Source organism: Sturnira hondurensis, unplaced genomic scaffold (genome assembly GCF_014824575.4).
Source record: "Sturnira hondurensis isolate 20B ecotype Veracruz unplaced genomic scaffold, ASM1482457v3 Scaffold0005329, whole genome shotgun sequence".
Lineage (NCBI taxonomy): Eukaryota > Metazoa > Chordata > Mammalia > Chiroptera > Phyllostomidae > Sturnira > Sturnira hondurensis.
Genome location: NW_028077960.1, coordinates 11,581,601 through 11,601,855, shown reverse-complemented (window position 1 = coordinate 11,601,855; position 20,255 = coordinate 11,581,601). Strand labels below are relative to the sequence as shown.

Here is a 20,255-nt window from a genome sequence, read left to right as displayed (position 1 = left end):
ATGCCCTGTTTAGGGTATCCCTGAATGGTTACGTTACCTTTGAAGACTACCTTCACTCTTAGTGTTTAGTCAGGTCTTTGTAGTCTACCTAATTTTCTGCCTCTCAGAATAATTATTAGAGCAGCTGCTAAAGAGATATCATGTTCTTCTAATATCAAGATTTAACTTACTAGAAAGTTACATATTGAAAATTATATGACTTAACCAGTTTTGTCAAAAGTGTCGGTCCTGAGAAGGTCAGGACCACCACCTTCTCAGCTAACATTCTCCATGGCGCTTTTGAGAGACCTGAGGGGTGAATGCCACATGCCAAATCATCTAGAAGTTCCTGTCCCAAGTTTATTTTATTTTTTGTTGACTATGCTATTATAGTTGTCCCAATTTTTCCCCCTTTGCTCCTCTTTACCCAGCACCCCATAGTTCCTTCAGCGATCCTTTGTTCATATCCGTGGGTAATGTGTGTAAGTTCTTTGGCAACTCCATTTTCTATACTTGCTCTTAACATCCCTCTGCCTATTCTGTAACTACCAATTTGTATTTCTTAATCCCTTTACCTTTTCTCCCATTCCCCCAGACCAGCGCTGCCACTGGCCACCATCCCAATGTCCTCCATATCTATGATACCGTTTCTGTCTTGCTTGTTTGTTTATTTTGCTTCTTAGATTCAGTTATTGATAGATATTTATTGCCATTTTATTGTTCATAGTTTTGATTTTTTAAAATATGTTCCTTTAACATTTCATATAATAATGGTTTTGTGATGATGAACTCCTTTAGTTCTTTTCTTATCTGGGAAGCTCTTTATCTGCCCTTCCATTCTAAGTGAGAGCTTTGCTGTGTAGACTAATCTTGGATATACATCCTTGCCTTTCATGACTTCAATTACTTCTTTCCAGCTCCTTCTTGCCAGTAAGGTTTCTTTTGAGAAATCAGCTGATAGCCTTATGGACACTCCTTTGTAGGTAACTATCTGTTTTTCTTGCTGCTTTTAAGATTCTCTTTTTATCTTTAACCCTTGGCATTTTAGTTATGGTGTGTCTTGGTGTGGTCCTCTTTATATCCATCTTGTTTGGGACTCTCTTCTGCTTGGACTTGTTTGTCTATTTGCTTCACCAAATTAGGGAAGGGGTTTTTATTATTTTTTCAAATAGGTTTCCAATTTCTTGCTTTCTCTTCTCCTTCTGGCATCCCTAGAATATAAATGTTGGAACATTTGAACTTGTCTGAGAGTCTCCTTACACTGTCCTTGATTTTTTGGATTCTTTTTTCTTCTTACTGTACTGATTGGATGTCTTTTGCTTCAGTATATTCCAAATCATTGATTTGATTGTTGGCCTCATCCACTCCACTGTTGATTCCCTGTAAATTATTCTTTATTTCAATTAGTATATCCTTCATTCCTGCTTGGGTTTTTTTTTTTATGCTGTTGAAGTACCTACTAAGTTCCTTCAGCATCATTGTAACCAGCATTTTGAACTCTGCATCTGACAGATTGCTTATCACTATTTTTGTTTCATTTTTTTACTGGAGTTTTGTTCTGTTCTTTCATTTGGGTCATATTTCTTTGTGTCCTCATTTTGGCAGCCTCCCTGTGTTTGTTTCTGTGTATTAGGTGTAGCTGCCTTGACTCCATGTCTTGGTAGTGTGGCCTAATGTAGTAGGTGTCCTGTAGGGTCCAGTGGCACAGCCTCCCCTATCTCCCAAGCTGTGTGTTAGAGGTATGCCCTCCATTTAGGCTGAGTATTCCCTGAGCAGGTCAATGGGAGAGATTTATGTAGTACAGAGAGCTAGTAGGACTGGCTGTGACACCTGGCCAGCAACTACCTCCCTCCATGGCTTATGGAAGTGGTTGGGTGGTGCTCTGACATGGTCTGTAACCATCCGCTGCATGTGAAGGCTCTGGGGTTTCCCAGGTTGTTCAAGCCAAGGTCATCCTCCTCCTGTGCTCTGTGTGGGGCCCCTTGGCATAAGCTATAAAGTGATCTACGGATGGCTCCTGCTAGTGCCAGGCTTGGGACCACTCAGCCAGAAGGAAGCTGTTGCTTGTTTGGGTGGATTTAGGAAGGTTTGAAGCCTGTTCTTAGCTCAGCCCTTCATATGGAAAACCCACTGCTTCTAGCTCAGGTGGGCCTGTAAGTTGGTTGGGGCGGATGCTTGGGTAATCATTGGGGTGGGGCTTACTGTGTGAGCCAGGGTGATGGAGATTCGGATATGGTGCCGCTGTACTGTGGTTCTGTGTTGGGGGGCTCAGAAAAGGTACACTAGCCTCTGTCTTCAATTCTGTCTGGGAAGAAGCTGTCCTCCAGCTCTTGCTCTGATGCCAGATACTTTGGTTCCTGCCTATATTCCACTGGCATCTTTCAGGCTGCTGCCCTGATGCTGGAATCCAGAAGGTGTGAATCTGAGTAAGTCTGTGTGTGGTGTGGGGCCCTTAAAGAGGAGAGGCTTATACTCTGGTTTCTCTTCAGATCGTATAAATCTTTCGCCCTTTAAAGAGGAGAGGCCTGAGCATCTTGCAGTTTCTTCTGCTGACCCAACACCCACTGGTTTTTGCAGCCAAAAGTTATGGGGACTTACCTTTCTGGCATTTGAACCCTGGGCTGTGTGGTCTGATTGGGTCTGGATACCTCCTGAGATATCCCTCCATTTCATATCCACCACACATGGGTTTGAGGCCAGCCAGTTCCGCGTCTTCACGTCTCCACCTTTCTGTGCCTCCCTAACCATCTGGATGAATGTGATTTCTTCAGTTCCTTAGTTATCAGACTTCCATACAGCTGGATATTCTGATTGTTCTGAGTGATGGTTGTTCTATAGTTCAGTTGTAATTTCACTGAGGTTGTGCAAGGAGGCAAGTCACATTTATCTATGCCTCCATCTTGACTGGAAGTCCTTCCTGTCCCAATTTAAATGTTGCAGTGAGCCACACTAACTGTCGAAAGTGTTGGTACATTTTATTGCATACCATTGTTTCTGTTTATATGCATAAAAGATTTGACTTTTGATTTATTTGTAAGAAATATATTTAAATCTCCTAACAAAAGGAATATATAATGAGATACTAACATGGAAGCATCAGAATTTACTAATAAAACACTGTAACCGAAATCAGGAAATCAGAGTTTTTGTTCTGTATGTAGATGTGTGACCACTGTAGCCAATTTCCCATCCAAATAAAATCTAGGTATGGTATTCTAACCATGTTAGATATGAATTAAAAGTAAATGATACCAGTAATATATATAGTTGTTTAAGTATTCAGAAGAACTTTGTATTTGTTACTATGCATATACTAGGTCTTTTTCATGGAAAGTCTTAAAAAAAAGATATTGAAGGAAAATTTAAGGGAACCCTCCAAAAGGTTATAACTAAACTTTTATATCAGTTGTGGAATAAAATGAAAAAGCAGGGAAAGTCAAGAAAAAGGTGTCAAAGAAAAGACACAATAAATAGGAAGCACAAAATAAGACTGTAGAAGTAACTCAATAGACAGAACATACCATTTAAATAACAGAAATGATTATATTTCTAAAAACTTAAATCCTATGTTTAAGTCACACCTAAAATAAATCAAAGTAGAAAGAGACTATAAAGCATGGAAAACATACACAGTAATCCCCTTATTCATGGTTTTGATTTGTACAGTTTCAGTTGCCCTGCATTCAACATAGATCCAGAAATACCAAATAGAAACATTCTAGAAATAAACAATAAGCTTTAAATTATGTGCTGTTCTGAGTAGTGTATGAATTGTCTTGCTGTTTCAGTTGTCTCTCTCAGGACATGAATCTTGTCTAACGCATCCATTCTGGATACACTGCCCACATATTAGTCACTTAATAGTTGTCTTGATTATCAGATTGACTGTTGTGGTATTACAGTGCTGGTGTTCAGGTCACCCATGTATTACTTAGTAGCGGCCCCGAAGCATAAGAGTAGTGATGCTGCAAATACAGATATGCCAAAAAGATATGCCATCAAGTGCCCCCTTTAAGTTTAAAGGTGAGTATAGTACAATAAGATTTTGGAGAGAAAGAGAGACCACATTCACTTCACTCAAATTTTTTTTAAATCCTCACCCAAGGATATGTTTACTGATTTTAGAGGGGAGGTGGGAGGTGGGAGGGGTAGAGAGAGAACAAAGCATCTATTGGTTTGCCTCCCATATTTGATTGCACTAGGGATTGAACCTGCAATCTAGGTATGTGCCCTGAACAAGGATCAAACTCTCAACCTTTTGGTGTATGGTTGAAGCTCCAACCAGCTGAGTCACCCAGCCACGGCTCAATTCACATAACTTTTATTATAGTAAATTGTTATATTGTTCTATACCACTACGCCTGATGTTCTTTTTTATTGTTAGTTATTTTTTATTGTGCCTAAAATATAAAACAAACTTTGTCATAGATACATATGTGTAGAAAAAACAGTATATATAGACTTTGGTACAATCTGTTGTTTCAGGCATCTGTGGTCTTGGAACCTATCTCCCATGATAAGGGGGTAACTGTTACCCTTGACAAATACTCAAAGCAGGTTATAAAAATATTGATGTTAAGGTAAATGTATGTACTAAAAACTAAAAACACTTTCTGGGCTAAAAAGGGTCATTTTGATTAAAAAAAGAACAATTCACTAAGAAGGTAAGGCTTAAAAAATGCGTGTGTGTACATGCACATGTGAGTGTATATATATAATTTGACAAAATTACAAGGATAAAATTAACAAATCTACAAATGTTAGTGGAAAATTTTATTAGGATAAAGAAGTTTGGGATTAGTCAGAGGTCCCCAACCCCTGGGCCACACCAGTAAGGGTCCCATCTGTGGCCTATTAGGAACTAGGCTGCAAGCGCACCTTTTCTGAGTTCCCCTTTTGTCTCCGTCCTCTTCCCTCCACACTCCACAGCAGGAGATTAGTGGCTGTTAGCAAGTGAAGCTAACCTGAGCTACCCCTCTTGCCCTGCCCCCCCCCCGCTTTGCCTCCTGCCCCCCTACACACCCCACCCCTCACTGTCTGTGGAAAAACAAGTCCTGGTGCCAGAAAGGTGGAGGACTGCTGGCTTAGATGATGTCGTATATTTGAACAACACAGTTAACAAGTTTGTCAAAGTTATCTTAGTAATATAAAAACTAAACAGATCTATAATCATTAAAGGAATTTTAGGTTTAAAATTTTACCCATAAAAACAAACGAAATATCCCAGGCCCAGATGGTTTTCCTTGTGTTTCGTCAAATCTCCAAGGCAGAGGTAAATCTTATACAAACTTAAGAGAATTAAGGAAGGAAGGAAGGAAGGAAGGAAGGAAGGAAGGAAGGAAGGAAGGAAGGACTCATTCACTTTATGAAATAAGTGTAACCTTATTAATTTCATGAACAGATAAAGTCAGTGAATAAAGAAAATAAATAAATGGTGATCCAGTCATACTTTTGTGAAAGTTGAAGTCCTAAACAATGTTTTAGGAAACTAAATCTACATATTGTCTAGGAATGTGTTTTTAAAATTTGTATGTTACATATTATGTCTAAGTTGAGGTTTTCTAGAATAACCTGTAGGTGAGCTTTATTGTAGCAGGAGAAAAACCATATAATTGTGTTAGTAAATAAGACTAAAAGCAATTGATGAAAATTCAATATCCATGCAAAATTACAAACTCAAAACAAAGTAAGAATAACTTTCTTGACCTGATAATGATACCTGTACATACCAATAGCAAATATACTTAGTGGTGTCAAACATTAGAATTCACTTTAAAGTCAAGTAAGGGAACAAATGTTCACTGTTACCACTGCAATTGAGCACTTATTTATTGTTAATTTCTTTAATTGAGACTAGACATTGTTCAAAAATCTAAAGATCAGAATCTGAAAGAGGAGAAGATAATTAATGATCAATAAGAATGGAAATATGTGCTTTGAAAAAATAAGACAGTGTGAGGGGACGGAATGTGAGAGGGAAGGACTTTCTGAAGTGAGAACATTGAAACAGAAACCTCAATGATGTGAAGCATTAGACCACATAGGTATGTGGAGAAAGAACATTCCAGACATTGAGAACAACAGTGTATCAGTGCTGTGAAGTAAGGCCATATTTGACCTTTTTCTAGGAATAAAAAGCAGGAATGTCAGTGGAATGACTAAGAGGGAGAATAATTATAGGACTTAACATGTGGCCCTGTACGGCATGGTAAGAATTTGGTATTTTGTTCTGAGCGGGTTGGGAAGTCATTGGAGGTTTTTGAGAAGAGAAACAGCTTCATCTGACTGCTCTTTTTTTTAAAAAGATTTTATTTATTTATTTTTAGATGGGAAGGGAAGGAGAAAGGGAGAGAAATATCAATGTATGGTTGCCTCTCATGTGTCCCCTGCTGGGAACTGGCCTGCAACCCAGGCATGTGCCCTGACTGGGAATCGAACCACAGTTGTTTGGTTTGCAGGCCTGTGCTCAATCCACTGAGCTACACCAGACAGGGCTTGACTGCCTTTAAAAAGGATCAGAGCTGCTACTCAGAGCACTGAGTGGGTGTGAGTGCAAAGCAAATGAATTAGGAAGTTATGGCAATTGTAAAGGTGAGAGATGACATGGTTTGTATTAGAGAAGATGCAATGAAAGTATTGATAAGTGTTTGGATTATGATAGACGAAGTGGCTGCAAAGTTGGAAACATCTGTAACTATTTTACAGGTATAATAATGTAATATGAATAAGCCTTTTATTCTGTATTCATCTAAGTTTCCAGATTTAGTGATCACCCTGTATTGCTAATGTAGAGCCAGTGAGATTTGTTAATGGGTTAGATGTGAAGTTCGAGAGAAGAGAGGAGCCGGGAATGAGTCCAGTGCTGTTGGCCAGAGCAACTTGAAGAATAAAACTTCCATTTACCAGGAAGAGGGAGAGGAGGAAAAGAACAGATCTGCCTTGGATACCAAGAGTTTGTTTGGATATGTAATGTTTAGAACATCTGTCTCTGTAGAGATGTCAAGTGGCATTTTGATGTTAAGTCTGGATTTTAAGGGGAAATTAGCCATAAAAATTTGGTAGTCATTCTGTTACCTATTTCAGGAATGCCTAGCTCAGAATTAGAATTACACTGTTTGATGAGAGAGAGAAACAAAATTTTCATTATTCCCAGATAAAACATGGTATGATGTAGTTTAGGGTACAGGCTTGGGACCCCAAATGGCTGGGTTGATATCTCAGTTTTATAATGCCCTTAGTGTGACTTTCAGTAATTTACTTAATATTCCTTTGTACTTTGTTTTTAAATCTGTAAAATAGAAATAATACCTACCCACATTTTTATAAGGATTAAATTAGTTAATACCTACAAAATACTTAGAGCATCACTTTCATATAGTAAGAGCTCAATAGACATTAGCGCATTGTTGTGATCATCATAACACCATTATTATAATTATCATGATTAGATTATCTACATAGAAAATCCTAAAGGATACACAGAAAACTATTAAAATATTAAATAAATAAGCAAGGTTGCCAGGTGTAATACTTGGATGTAATAAAGTTCCTGAACATCAGCTACTTTCAGAAAATGTAGGGTTTTTTGCCCTGGCTGGTGTAGCTCAGTGGGCTGAGCGCCGGCCTGTGAAGCAAAAGGTCACCGGTTCGATTCCCAGTCAGGGCACATGCCAGCGTTGCAGGCCAGGTCCCCAGTGGGAGACACATGTGAGGCAACCACACATTGATGTTTCTCTCCCACTCTTTCTCCTTCCCGTCCCCTCTCTCTATGAATAAATAAATATTTTTTAAAAAATAAAAGGAAATGTAGGGTTTTTTTAAGTATATTTTATTGATTATACTATTACAGTTGTCCCATTTTTTCTCCCCTTTATCTCCCCTCCACCCTGCATCCCACCTCCCTCAAACGTTCCCTCTTCCTTAGTTCATGTCCATGGGTCATACATAAAAGTTCTTTGGCTTCTACATTTCGCATACTATTCTTAACCTCCCCCTGACCATTTTGTATCTACCATTTATGCTTCTTATTCCCTGTACCTTTTCTCCCCCTCTCCCCTGTCCCCTCACCATTGATAACCCTACATGTGATCTTCATTTCTGTGATTCTGTTCCTCTTCTAGTTGTTTGCTTAGTTTGTTTTTGTTTTAGGTTCAGTTGTTATTAGTTGTGAGTTTGTTGTCATTTTACTGTTCACAGTTTTGATCATCTTCTTTTTTTAAGGTAAGTCCCTTTAACATTTCATATAATAAGGGCTTGGTGATGATGAACTACTTTTGACCTTATCTGGGAAGCATTTTATCTGCTCTTCCATTCTAAATGGTAGCTTTGATGGATAGAGTCATCTTGGATGTAGATCCTTGCTTTTCACGACTTTGAACAGTTCTTTCCATCCCCTTCTTGCCTGCAAGGTTTTCTTGAGAAATCAGCTGAGAGTCTTGTGGGCACTCCTTTGTAGGTAACTGTCTTTTTTTCTCTTACTGCTTTTAAGATTCTTACCTTAATCTTTAGTCTTGGGTAACTTAATTATGATGTGTCTTGGTGTGTTTCTCCTTGGATCCAACTTCTTTGGGATTCTTGAGTTTCCTGGACTTGCATGTCTAATTCTTTCATCAGACTGGGGGCGTTTTCCTCCAATATTTTTTCAAATAAGTTTTCAATTTCTTGCTCCTCCTCTTCTCCTTTTGGCACCCCTGTGATTCAGATGTTGGAACATTTAAAGTTGTCCTGGAGGTACCTAAGCCTCTCCTTACTTTTCTGAATTCTTGTTTCTTCATTCTATTCTGGTTAAGTGTTTATTTCTTCCTTCTGTTCCAAACTGTTGATTTGAGTCCCACTTTCCTTCCCTTCACTGTGGGTTCCCTGTATATTTTTTTTTATTTCACTTTTTATAGCCTTCACTTCCCCCCCTATTTTTGCAGTCATACTCAACCATTTCTGTACCATTTCTGTGAACATCTTGATTACCAGTGTTTTGAACTCTGCATCTGATAGGTTGGCTATCTCTTTATCGCTTAGTTGTTTTTCTGGAGTTTTGATCTGTTCTTTTATTTTGGCCATATTTCTTTGTCTTGGCACACCAATTAGATTATAAGTGGTGGAGTCTTAGGTATTTTCCAGTGTGGGGCAACTTACTTTCCTACATTGTGGCTGTATGTGGGGGAGGGGTCATAGAGGGAACAGTGCTGCTTTCTGGACTCTTACCCTGCTTTCAGTCTCTTCCTCTGCTACCCATAAGCAAATTAAGCCCTTTTAGGTGCCGCATTGATTCCTGGCTCGGCGGGCTTGTGTATATTCTAGGACCTGGTGGCCACTCCAAGGGACTCTCCTATGAGAATGGCCATTTCTTCAGCCTCCACAACCCGAACAGATTTTTATAGCCGGAGGTTTGAAGCTTTATTTCCTGGTACTGGAACCCTGGGTTGCGCAGTTTGTTTCATTCCCTAGTTGTTCCTCCTGGCTTATCCATACCTGGATGTGGGACTGCCTGGTCTGCTAGCTGCTGCCTCACCTGCCAGGTCTGCTAGCCACCACCTTGCTGCACATCCACTCTACCCCGGCTGCCTGGCTGTGCCCCTTTTACTGGTCTGTATGAATATTTCTTTAGCTTCTTGGTTGTCAGACTTCAATACAGTTCTATTTTCTGGCAGTTCTGGTTGTTTTTTGTTTTAAAATTGATTGTTATTCTTCTTTTGGTTGTGTAGTAAGCAAAGTGTATCTACCTATGCCTCATCTTGGCTGATAAAATCAGAAAATGTAGTTTTTAAGGAATGGTAATATCAGCAAGATGTGTTAATATTTGGAAATCTAACAAAGATTTGCATATCCTTTATTATGATAACTAAACTACTTCTTTGGGAGACAGGAAAGAGACCTGAGTAAATTAAAAGATCCTATATTTTTAAATAGGGAGACTCAGTATCAGGAAAATGATAGTTTTTTCCCAGATTAATCTGTAAATTCAGTGTCATTTCAAGCAAAATCTCAACAGGATCTTTTTTTTTTTAAGATTTTACTCATCTATTTTTAGAGAGGGGAAAGGAGGGAGAAAGAGAGGGAGAGAAACATCAGTGTGTGGTTGCCTCTCATGTGTCCCCACTGCGGACCTGGCCTGCAACCAAGGCGTGTGCCCTGACTGGGAATCGAACCGGTGACCCTTTGGTTTGCAGGCCCATGCTCAATACACTGAGCTACACCAGCCAGGGCTCAACAGGATCTTTTATAGAGCCTAAGAGGCTGATCTTGAAATTTATATGAGAAAAAGGAGGAGGAGTCAAGAATGGCTTAGATCAGGGATATCGAACTCATTTTCACTGGGGACCACATTGCCTCAGGGTTGCATTCAAAGGGCCAAATGTAGAGCTCCTTGCCCATAGTTAGGGAGTAGTTACATTTATACAGTCCTAAAATTACATTTGGCTTTTTGAAGGCAACCATGAGGCTGACGTGGCCCCTGGTGAAAATGAGTTTGAACCATGTGGCCTAGATAATTCTAAAAAGATCAAACTGGAAGGGAACTTATCTTATCAAATAATGCAGTTGTAAATAAATCATTGTAATAGGCATAGATAAATAGAGTAATGGAATCATTAAGAAGCATCTAAGAATAGACGCAAATAATATATAGGAAATTTATAAACGAAAGGGAAAGAACAGGTGACTCAAAAACTGGCACTAGGAACTTGTTCCATCTATATAGAAAAAGATTAAATTAGATCTTTACCTCACTCCATACATAAATTTTTTTGTAATTATATACAAAAATATACATATAAATTTGTAATTATATACAAGATTTTTTTTAAAGTTTGTTATACAAAAATATAAATGCCAGATGAGAAAAACCTTAATGTAAAAAGGGAAAATCTTAAAACTGTTAGAAGTTACATATATATATATATATATATACATACACATACAAAGGAGTATATGTGCATACATATATANCTAGGAACTTGTACCATCTATATAGAAAAAGATTAAATTAGATCTTTACCTCACTCCATACATAAATTTTTTTGTAATTATATACAAAAATATACATATAAATTTGTAATTATATACAAGATTTTTTTTAAAGTTTGTTATACAAAAATATAAATGCCAGATGGGAAAAACCTTAATGTAAAAAGGGAAAATCTTAAAACTGTTAGAAGTTACATACATACATATATATATATATATATATATATATATATATATACACACACACACACACACATACAAAGGAGTATATGTGCATACATATATATCTATATATATATATATATAGAGAGAGAGAACATATTGTCTCTTATACTTCTTTCAATTTTGTATTGTATTGGTTTCAGGTGTACAGCTTAGTGGGAATAATGCACTCTCTTTTGTTTTATTACAGTGTATCCTAGCCTAAATTTTGGAAGTAAGACACAGCAAACATTTGGTAGTCAAACCGAACGTACTTCATCATACTCTGGCCCAAATCCAAGTCCAGGAGCCTACATCCTTCCATCCTGTCCTTTCTCCTCACCTCGAACTAGCCCAAAACACACATCTCTTACTGTGTCTCCAAAGAAGTCTCAGGATAATTCTGTTAATTTCTCAAATTCCTGGCCTCTTAAAAGCTTTGAAGGAATATCAAAGCCAAGTCCTCAGAAAAAGGTTGTCAGCCAAAAATCATCTGGCCCCACAGGAAGAAATGATGGTAAAAATTAACGCTTTTTTTTTCAAATTTATTTTTATGCTTTAAGTTAAGGTTATTAGATATTTGAAAGCTTGTAAATTGCATTTATTTCTGTGCATTAGTAAATATTTGGAAAATATTTAATAATATGTTAACTAGATGAAATATGTAATATAGAATTCAGTTGAAATTGTCAGTTCATTTTCTGATACTGCCATTTAAGAATCCTTTTTCAGAACTAGGCAAAAAATAATGCTTTGTAATGGACATGACTTTGAACATCCTAAGAACCTACTAATGAATTTTAGCTTTACAAATATAAAATGTCATTCATATAAATACTATAATGTCTGGTATTCATTCAGTAATTGTGGAATGCTTGGTGTATGTTAAAATTATTTTCATGAGTTTAGTTTAAAAATAGCCCACTTCAAAATCATGAAATCAGCATGTAAGTTTATTCAAGGCAGATTCAGTCTCAAATAAAAATCTGTTAAAGGCAACCCCTATGTTGCACACACTTTTCTATCCTCAGTGTCTGAGGTAAGATGTTTCACCTTTAAACGATATTAATGTTCCACTTTGTAAACGTAAGGTCACTTTAACTCATAGTCAATTTTATCACTTTGTGTTAGCACTGAACCTTCATTCCCTTGTATTAATAATTTCTTTCTGAATTTGTCTTTCCTACAAGATCAAATATCGTATTGAAAGCTGAGACATTATTCAACTTGTTCTCCTCAGTGACCAGTGTTACTACTGCTTTGCATATAGTAGTCCTTCAGATGTTGTTTATATAATTACATCAAGCAAGAAAAGTAACTGTTCTAGTTTATTATGGACATTACCTTACAAATAATAGTCATGATGATGTGTATGAAGATAGAAATTTAACTTGGTATTTAATATTTTTGTTCATATAAATAAATTTGTGCTGGCTCATTTTTGTTATGTTCGTTCAGGGAACAGTGATACTTTTAGCTCATTTTAAGTAGTAATCTATTTCTAATAAAAGATAATGTGACTTTTAATTTAAAAACACTGTATTCTAAACACTTGTGATTAAACCTTCCACTTCTCTGAAATTAAAAAAAAGATAAAAAGTAAAATATACATTTTTTTGTGCAGGAGAAAATTCTCAAGAAAAACCTTCTTCAGTTCAACTTACACCTGCTTTGGTGAGATCACCATCCTCCCGACGGGGCCTGAATGGGACTAAGCCTGTCCCTCCCATACCAAGAGGAATCAGCCTTTTGCCTGATAAAGCCAGTTTAAGCACAGTGGGACCGAAAAAGAAAGAGCCTGATGATATTTGGAAGAGTGAGAGAGATAGTCTTAAAATTGATCTTTCAGAATTAAATATCAAGGATAAAGATTTGGATCAAGAAGAGGTTAGAACTAAATATTGTTTCTAACTATTTTTAAGTGCTTGTAATTTTCTATAATATAGTAGTTTTATCTGAGTAAAAATCAAGTAGTGTTTAATCCCAGTACATGTTCTCTTATTTATAAAAATATTTTACATTCATTATGGAAAGTGTGGAAACTTCAGTGAAGTACTAGGAAGAAAATTCATCACACCAAATCCCACTGCCCAGAATAATTTACTGTTAACACACTATATAGTGTCTTACTTCAAGTATTTCTTCTATGTGTATATATATTGTTTTGTTTGTTTGTTTTGTTTTTAATTAAAGGCACCCTGGCCAGGTATCTTAGTTCGTTAGAGCATCACGCCAATACATACACCAGAGTGTGGGTTCAGTCTCCAGTCAAGGAATAGACAGGAAGCAACCAGTGAATGCATATGTGGGTAGAGTGCAAATCGATATCGGTCTCTGTCTCTCTTTCCCCCTGCTTCTTCTTTCTCTCTCTGAAATCAATAATAAATAAAAAAAATTAAAGTAAGAATAATATAGCAGTATACTCTTACATTAACCCTTTCCAAATGAAAATGTGTCATTTGTTTGTTTTGTATGTAAATGAGACACACAGGACTATACTTTCAGGGATCATTTCTATAGTTTGTTAAATAAAAGAGACATAATGTAGTTCCCTCCCTATTCTTCAGCATGTCTTTTGTGCATTTGTGCAAGTTTATTTATCTTATGAAATTGAGATCATATTGGATACTCATCTTTGACTCCTGGATCACTCCATTTAAACTATAAAACTGTATTGCCAATATGATAACTGTACATTTTAATATGCCAGAGGAGGAATGTGGCTGCTATATTACTTTGGACTCAGAGCACTATTTTCATAGATGCTTCCTTTTTATCATTTCAGTTTGCCTGATACCAGGTTTAAAACAGTGTTTTTACATTATTAACTATGTAAACTGAAACACTAGATATTGAAACACTAGATGTTGATCATTTGTGGTCTTTTTTTAATGAATTTTAAAGATGTAAGCATCACGTACAGATTGTTTGCTCAATAAAAAGAAGTACTAATGTGTATTTTTAAAGTATTTCTTTAATAATAAGTGTGTAAAACTAATAAAGTACAGTTAGTCATTCCAAATTCTAACTTGTAAAAATCTTTCCTTATTTTTTAAACATTTTATTTATTTATTTTTAGAGGGGAAGGAAAGGAGAGAGGGAGAGAAATATCAATGTATGGTTGCCTCTTATGCATCCCTTGCTGGGAACTGGCCTGCAACCCCTGCATGTGCCCTGGATGAGAATCAAACCTCAGTCCTTTGGTTCACAGGCCCACGCTCAATCCACTGAGCTACACCAGCCAGGGCTATTTCCTTATTTTTATGGTTATTTTTTCATTGTCTTTCAGTGGTACTTGGAAGGGAATTTATTTAAAGAAAAAACTTAAAGAAGATGGGGGGTGGGACAGGATGGGAGTAATAGACAGAAAACTGTACTTGAAAAATAATTAAATAAAAAAATTGGGAAAAAAAAAAAACTTAAAGAAGAGGCCCTTAGCTACAATAATACATAAATGTCATCTGATTATATATTTTCACATTGTGTTTATAGCTTAAAAATAAGCCTCTTTCTCTAATTGTATAATTGAAAGGGTAATTTAAAAAAAATTTTTTTAGAGACAGGAAGAGGAAGAGACAGAGATAGGGAGAGAGTGGTAGAAACATTGATTTGTTGTTCCACTTATTTATGCCTTCATTAGTTGATTCTTATATGTACCCTGACCAGGAATAGAACCCACAACCTTGACATATTGAGACAGCACTCTAACCAACTGAGCTATCCAGCCAGGACAAAAGGGTAATTTTTTAAATATGATTATTAGTAAATGTAAGAGGATACTACTCTTTTTGGATATTGAATCTTTCAAAGATTTACTAGAGAAATGGCCATAATACTGAACCAGCTTTTATAATTGTTATAATCAAAATGTAAACAAAACACAGCTTGTGTATATTTCTGTGTTCCTTAATTTGTTCATACTTTTATTCCCAACTTTAATGTATTAGTTTCAAATAATGATTTCTGCTCTGCACTTCTAGAAATACTTGGTTTTAGGAATTACATAAAATGATCTGTTATTCTCTGAACTCATAACTCTGGCAAGGTGGATGTGAACTTTAATAGTTAGAAAATGGATTACTTTTTGCTAATCTCATAGAACTTCTAAATAACCACATAAGCACACAAGTGGCGTGAGGTTAGCTGGACCTCCATGACTTTAACTCACTCTGCTGCCTACCATCTGATTCAATGATTCATTTATTAATTGAATTATTGCAATATGTTAGTCTTTGCGCCCAGTGCTGGAAATGCCATGGTGAATAATAGCTTGAGATCCTTCCTTTTCTGGAGTCTACAATCAGTGGGTTGTTCACAAATATCAAAGTGATGAGATCTTTATTTATACTATGTGCAGAAATGTTAACATCCGTCTGGTTAGTACTGGATTGAAGAAAAGTGGCTAACTAGATTTGGTTTATGGATTTAAAACTCTAAGAATAACTTTTACTAATATAATTATTTCATAAAGTTATTTATTTTTATTTTTTCTTAGATGCAGAGCTCTCTTAGGTCCCTTCGTAACAGTGCAGCTAAGAAAAGAGCAAAACTGAGTGGCAGTACTTCTGATCTTGAAAGCCCTGATTCTGCAATTAAGCTCGACTTGACTGTGGACTCTCCATCTCGGTCTTCCTCTCCGAACATCAGCTCTTACAGTGAAAGTGGAGTTTACAGCCAAGAATCATTGACTTCTTCTCTGTCTACTACTCCCCAGGGAAAGAGAATAATGTATTTTATGTTTTGACTTGTTAAATGAAGGCTAATCTGTATTCTATTTCTGAAGCTCTAATATTATATTTGAAAAAAAACCTTTAAAACAATTTTCTAATTTTTAAGGTATTAAAATACATTTAAAAGACAGTGGAAAAGTTTATGCATATTACTTTGCGTGGCTTTGGTTTGAGGTGGCAGTAGAGAGAGACAACACAGTCCCAGCTTTAATCTAGAGCACCTAAATTAATATGAATGATATCTCTTCTCCCACGCCCCAGTTTTTCAATTACCTGTCTAAAATTTACCACGATATTCCTTGTTTTTTAGCTCTTCTCTGGGTCATTGACTCTTTGGCAATTGACCTATAGCTGATATTACTGCTTTCATTTAAACTCAGCACCAGTTTCCTCTACTTTATGCATCAGCACCGCCTAGCTGTTAACCCTACTATTTCTTATATTCCATTATTTTGTAGAAATGTAGGACTTCGTGTCAGCTTTTGCAGGCCTCTTAGGCATCGTCTTAAAGCAGTAGTGTTGTAATTGGAGTACTGGCAACCCCACACTGACAGAGAATATTTTTTAGTGTAGCAATAGATTTTTTTGAATTAACTTAATGAATTCTTAAGTCTTAAACAGTGATCCCAACTTTGTGAGATCTCTGTGACAAAATTTTAGGATTTCAGAGAATCCTTTCCTTCTTTGTTATAGACAATAACCTAAGATTGGAGTAAAAGATACACATTTACTTTTTCAGTAACTGTCAAACAGTTTTCTATGATGCTTTTCCAATTTTACATTCCCAGCAGCCACGTGTGAGAGTTCTAATTGTTTCACATACTTGTTAGCGCTTAATCTTGTCAGACTTTTTAATTTTATTTTTCTTTAATTTTATCCTGAATTCTGTTTAGATACAACTGTTAGATGTAAATATTTGAAATTAAATTTATTTCCACTTAAATAAACTTTAAGCACAATAAATAGAAATTGCATAGTCAAAAGAGAGATGGTATTCTATTAACTTTAATGCAAAAAGGTGTTTTATTTCAGCAGTTTATAAAATTAAACTGAATTTTTGTGTCATGTTGTGAGAAGTTTTTCTCATCCTATGATTTTCATTTTTAATTTAAATAGCAGCTTATTTTGCAATTTTGCCAATTTTTTTCTTACTGGAAAGTCCTTTGTTGTAATTACCTAGGTAGACTAATGCAACATTTTTACAAAATGAATTTGGAATGGATACATGATCTGGTAACTATTTTTTCATTGTTATGAGACATTTCAAATATGTATTTATCTTTTTCAAATACATATTTACCTTTTAGACCTAAAGTCCTTCCCTTATCTTTCATGAATGTGAAATTTTATGTTATGTACTACTGCAGTTACAAGGTCCTATAAGTAATTTGGTACCCAGTTGAGAAAAGAAATTCATTTGATACTCTAACATTTAGAATTCACTGTTCCTTCTGTTGCCTCATGGAGTTGATTTCTTCCAATACTGAACTCTGTGAGAAGTGAGTTCAGTATACCTTTGTATGTGGACTCAATTATCTTCAGTGAATTTAGTATTTCTGCATTTAAGTTTAATAGCTTTAGAGCAGTTATTCCCAAGCAGCTCACATCCTGCTTTTAGAATCATGGTCAAAGAAATGGCCACTACTACTTCATGTAGGGCCCTCATCCTTAAGTGGTTTGGGGAGAAAAAATTGTTGAGAACCACCCTTCTAGAGACTGAAATACTTCCATACAAGTGAATTATACTGAATATAAATGTAAATTTATAGTAATCTGTTCTAGAGAAATTAGTCTTCTAAAATGTTTAACTCATTTCTGGCTAGGCCAATGAACAAATATGCCTACCCAATTGTGAAGAATTTTACTCCTTCATAATAACTCTTGTTTATGATATCTATCATTGGACTACTGACCTTACAACGCTTATTTAAAAGTTTTCTTACAGTAAGATTAACATTCTTCGGTTTGCTTTCTTTGTGAACTAAGGCCCGTAGGCCTTTTATAAAGTGAGGAAAATACAGCAAATGGTAGTCCAAGAAGAAATTGGTATTATTTACTAAACTCATTTGTTGCTGATCTCTTATTTATCATATAGTTAAGTCTCTTTTTATATTATTATATATGAAGGAAGATAGTATATTAGATAATTAGAATCATTTTTTTCATTTGGAATGGACTTTCTTTGGATTAGTTGTTTTTTGGACCCAGCAGAAGATTATACAGTAAAAGCTGGAGAGTTTTACATTCCTTTGGCTATCATCTCATGAATAATTAAGAATGACTGTATGTTAAAAAGGTTGGAAGTTCAAAAGGTGAACTAGGGGTACCAATAAAAAAGAATGTTTGATTTAAGATTATAAAAAGTTTATTGAAATTACTTTGTTTAATTGTAGGTCAGATGTATTTCCAACATTTGGATCAAAACCTTGTGTAACAAGACATTCTTCTGGAAAGAATAAAGTTTTCCAGATGGCTGAACAAAGCACCAGTATAGGTATTGTATAACTGTTTTATAAATACGGTTTATAGAAAGTATGATTTTTATTGTAAGTGATGTCAAAAATGATAATGAATACATTTCAGAGTTAGAATTTTATAGTAACCAGTCTGTTCTCTATATCTTTAACCTTTTTTTATTCCACATATAAAGAAGAGTGTATGGTATTTTTGTCTCTTTCTGTCTGTCTTATTTCACATATTGTGATGCCCAGAAGCTTCATCCATGTTGTTGCAAATAGCAAGATTTCATTCTTTTCTTACGGCTAATATTCCATTGTGTGTATATAACACATCTTTTTAATCCATTCATCCATAGATAGATACTTACTGTATTTTTTGGACCATAAGATGCACTTAGGTTTTAGAGGAAAACAAAGGGAAAAAATTTGAAGCAAAAAATGTGGTAAAATATTTAATAACATAAATAACATAATATTTCACCAATGTAAATAAATATATAGCTACATTCAGACTGTAAGACGCACCCCCCCATTTTCCTCCCAGATCAGTGGAGGGTGTGACTTATAGTCCCCAAAATATAGGTAAGTTGATTTTATATCTTGGCTAATGTAAATAATGCGGCAGTGAATGTGGAAATGTGGATATCTTTTGAAGGCAGTGGTTTTGTTTGCTTTGGATATATACCAAAAACTGAAGTTTCTGGATCACATAGTATTCTCTGTTTAATTTTCTGAGGAACCTCCATACTGTTTTCCACACTGACTGCACTAATTCCCATCAACAGTGCGTAAGTGTTTTCTTTGTCCACATCTTCACCAATACTTTTTATTTCTTGTCTATTAGATAATAGACATTCTAACAGGTATGAAGTGATATATCATGATTTTTATTTGCATTCACCAGATGATTAGTGATGCTGTGTATCTTTTCATGTACCTATTGGCCATCTTTATGTTTTCTTTGGAAAAATTTTTATTCAGTTCTTCTGCCCATTTTTAGAATGGATGTTAACTTTTTTGCTATTGAGTTGCATGAATTTCTTTTTTTTTTAAATTTATTTATCTTTGGAGGGGAAGGGAAGGAGAGGAGAGAAATATCAATGTATGGTTGCCTCTCATGAGTCCCCTGCTGGGAGCTGGCCTGCAACCTAGGCATGTGCCCTGACTGGGAATTGAACTGTGGTTGTTTGGTTCGCAGGCCCCTGCTCAATCCACTGAGCTACACCAGCCAGGGCTCTTGCATGAATTTCTTAAATATATTTTGGAAATTGACCCCTTAGCAGATATGTTATTTGCAAATATTTTCTTTCATTCTGTAAGTTACTTTTTCATTTTTTGATGATTTTTTTTTTTTTTTTACTGTGCAGAAGCTTTTCAGTTTGATGTAATCCCACTCACTTATTTTTAACTTTTGTTGCTTTTACTTTTGGTGTCAATTTCAAAAAAAAAGTATCACTAGGCCTGGTGTCAGGGAACTTACCGCGTAATTCATTTGGGTTGATTTTTATGTATTTTGTTGTTTGTTTTTTTATAATCCTCACTCAAAGATATATTTCTAATTGATTATTTTTTTCCAAGAGAAATATTTTTTTTAATTTTTATTTATCTTTAGAGGGGAAGGGAAGGAGAGAGGGAGAGAAATATCAATGTATGGTTGCCTCTCATGAGTCCCCTGCTGGAAACTGGCCTGCAACCCAGGCATGTGCCCTGACTGGGAATCGAACTGCAATCGTGTGGTTTGCAGGCCCGTGCTCAATCCACTGAGCTACACCAGCCAGGGCCCAAGAGAAATATTGATGTGAGAAAGAAACATCGATTGGGTTGCCTGCTGTATGTGACCTGACCAAGGGTCGAACCTGCAACCTGTTGGTGTACAGGACAATGTTCCAACCAACTGAGCCACCCAGCCAGGGCTAAAAATGTA

General features: G+C 35.9%; 1 protein-coding gene across 1 annotated transcript in view; it reads left to right on the top strand.

Moving 5' to 3' along the window:
* TOGARAM1 (TOG array regulator of axonemal microtubules 1) overlaps positions 1 to 20,255 on the top strand; it is a 98,348-nt gene that overhangs the window by 25,049 nt on the left and 53,044 nt on the right. The window contains exons 4-7 of the mRNA XM_037047210.1: positions 11,354 to 11,659; positions 12,767 to 13,029; positions 15,638 to 15,870; positions 18,266 to 18,366. Of these exons, the coding sequence (XP_036903105.1) occupies positions 11,354 to 11,659; positions 12,767 to 13,029; positions 15,638 to 15,870; positions 18,266 to 18,366 (903 nt within the window). The remainder of the gene's footprint in view (positions 1 to 11,353; positions 11,660 to 12,766; positions 13,030 to 15,637; positions 15,871 to 18,265; positions 18,367 to 20,255) is intronic.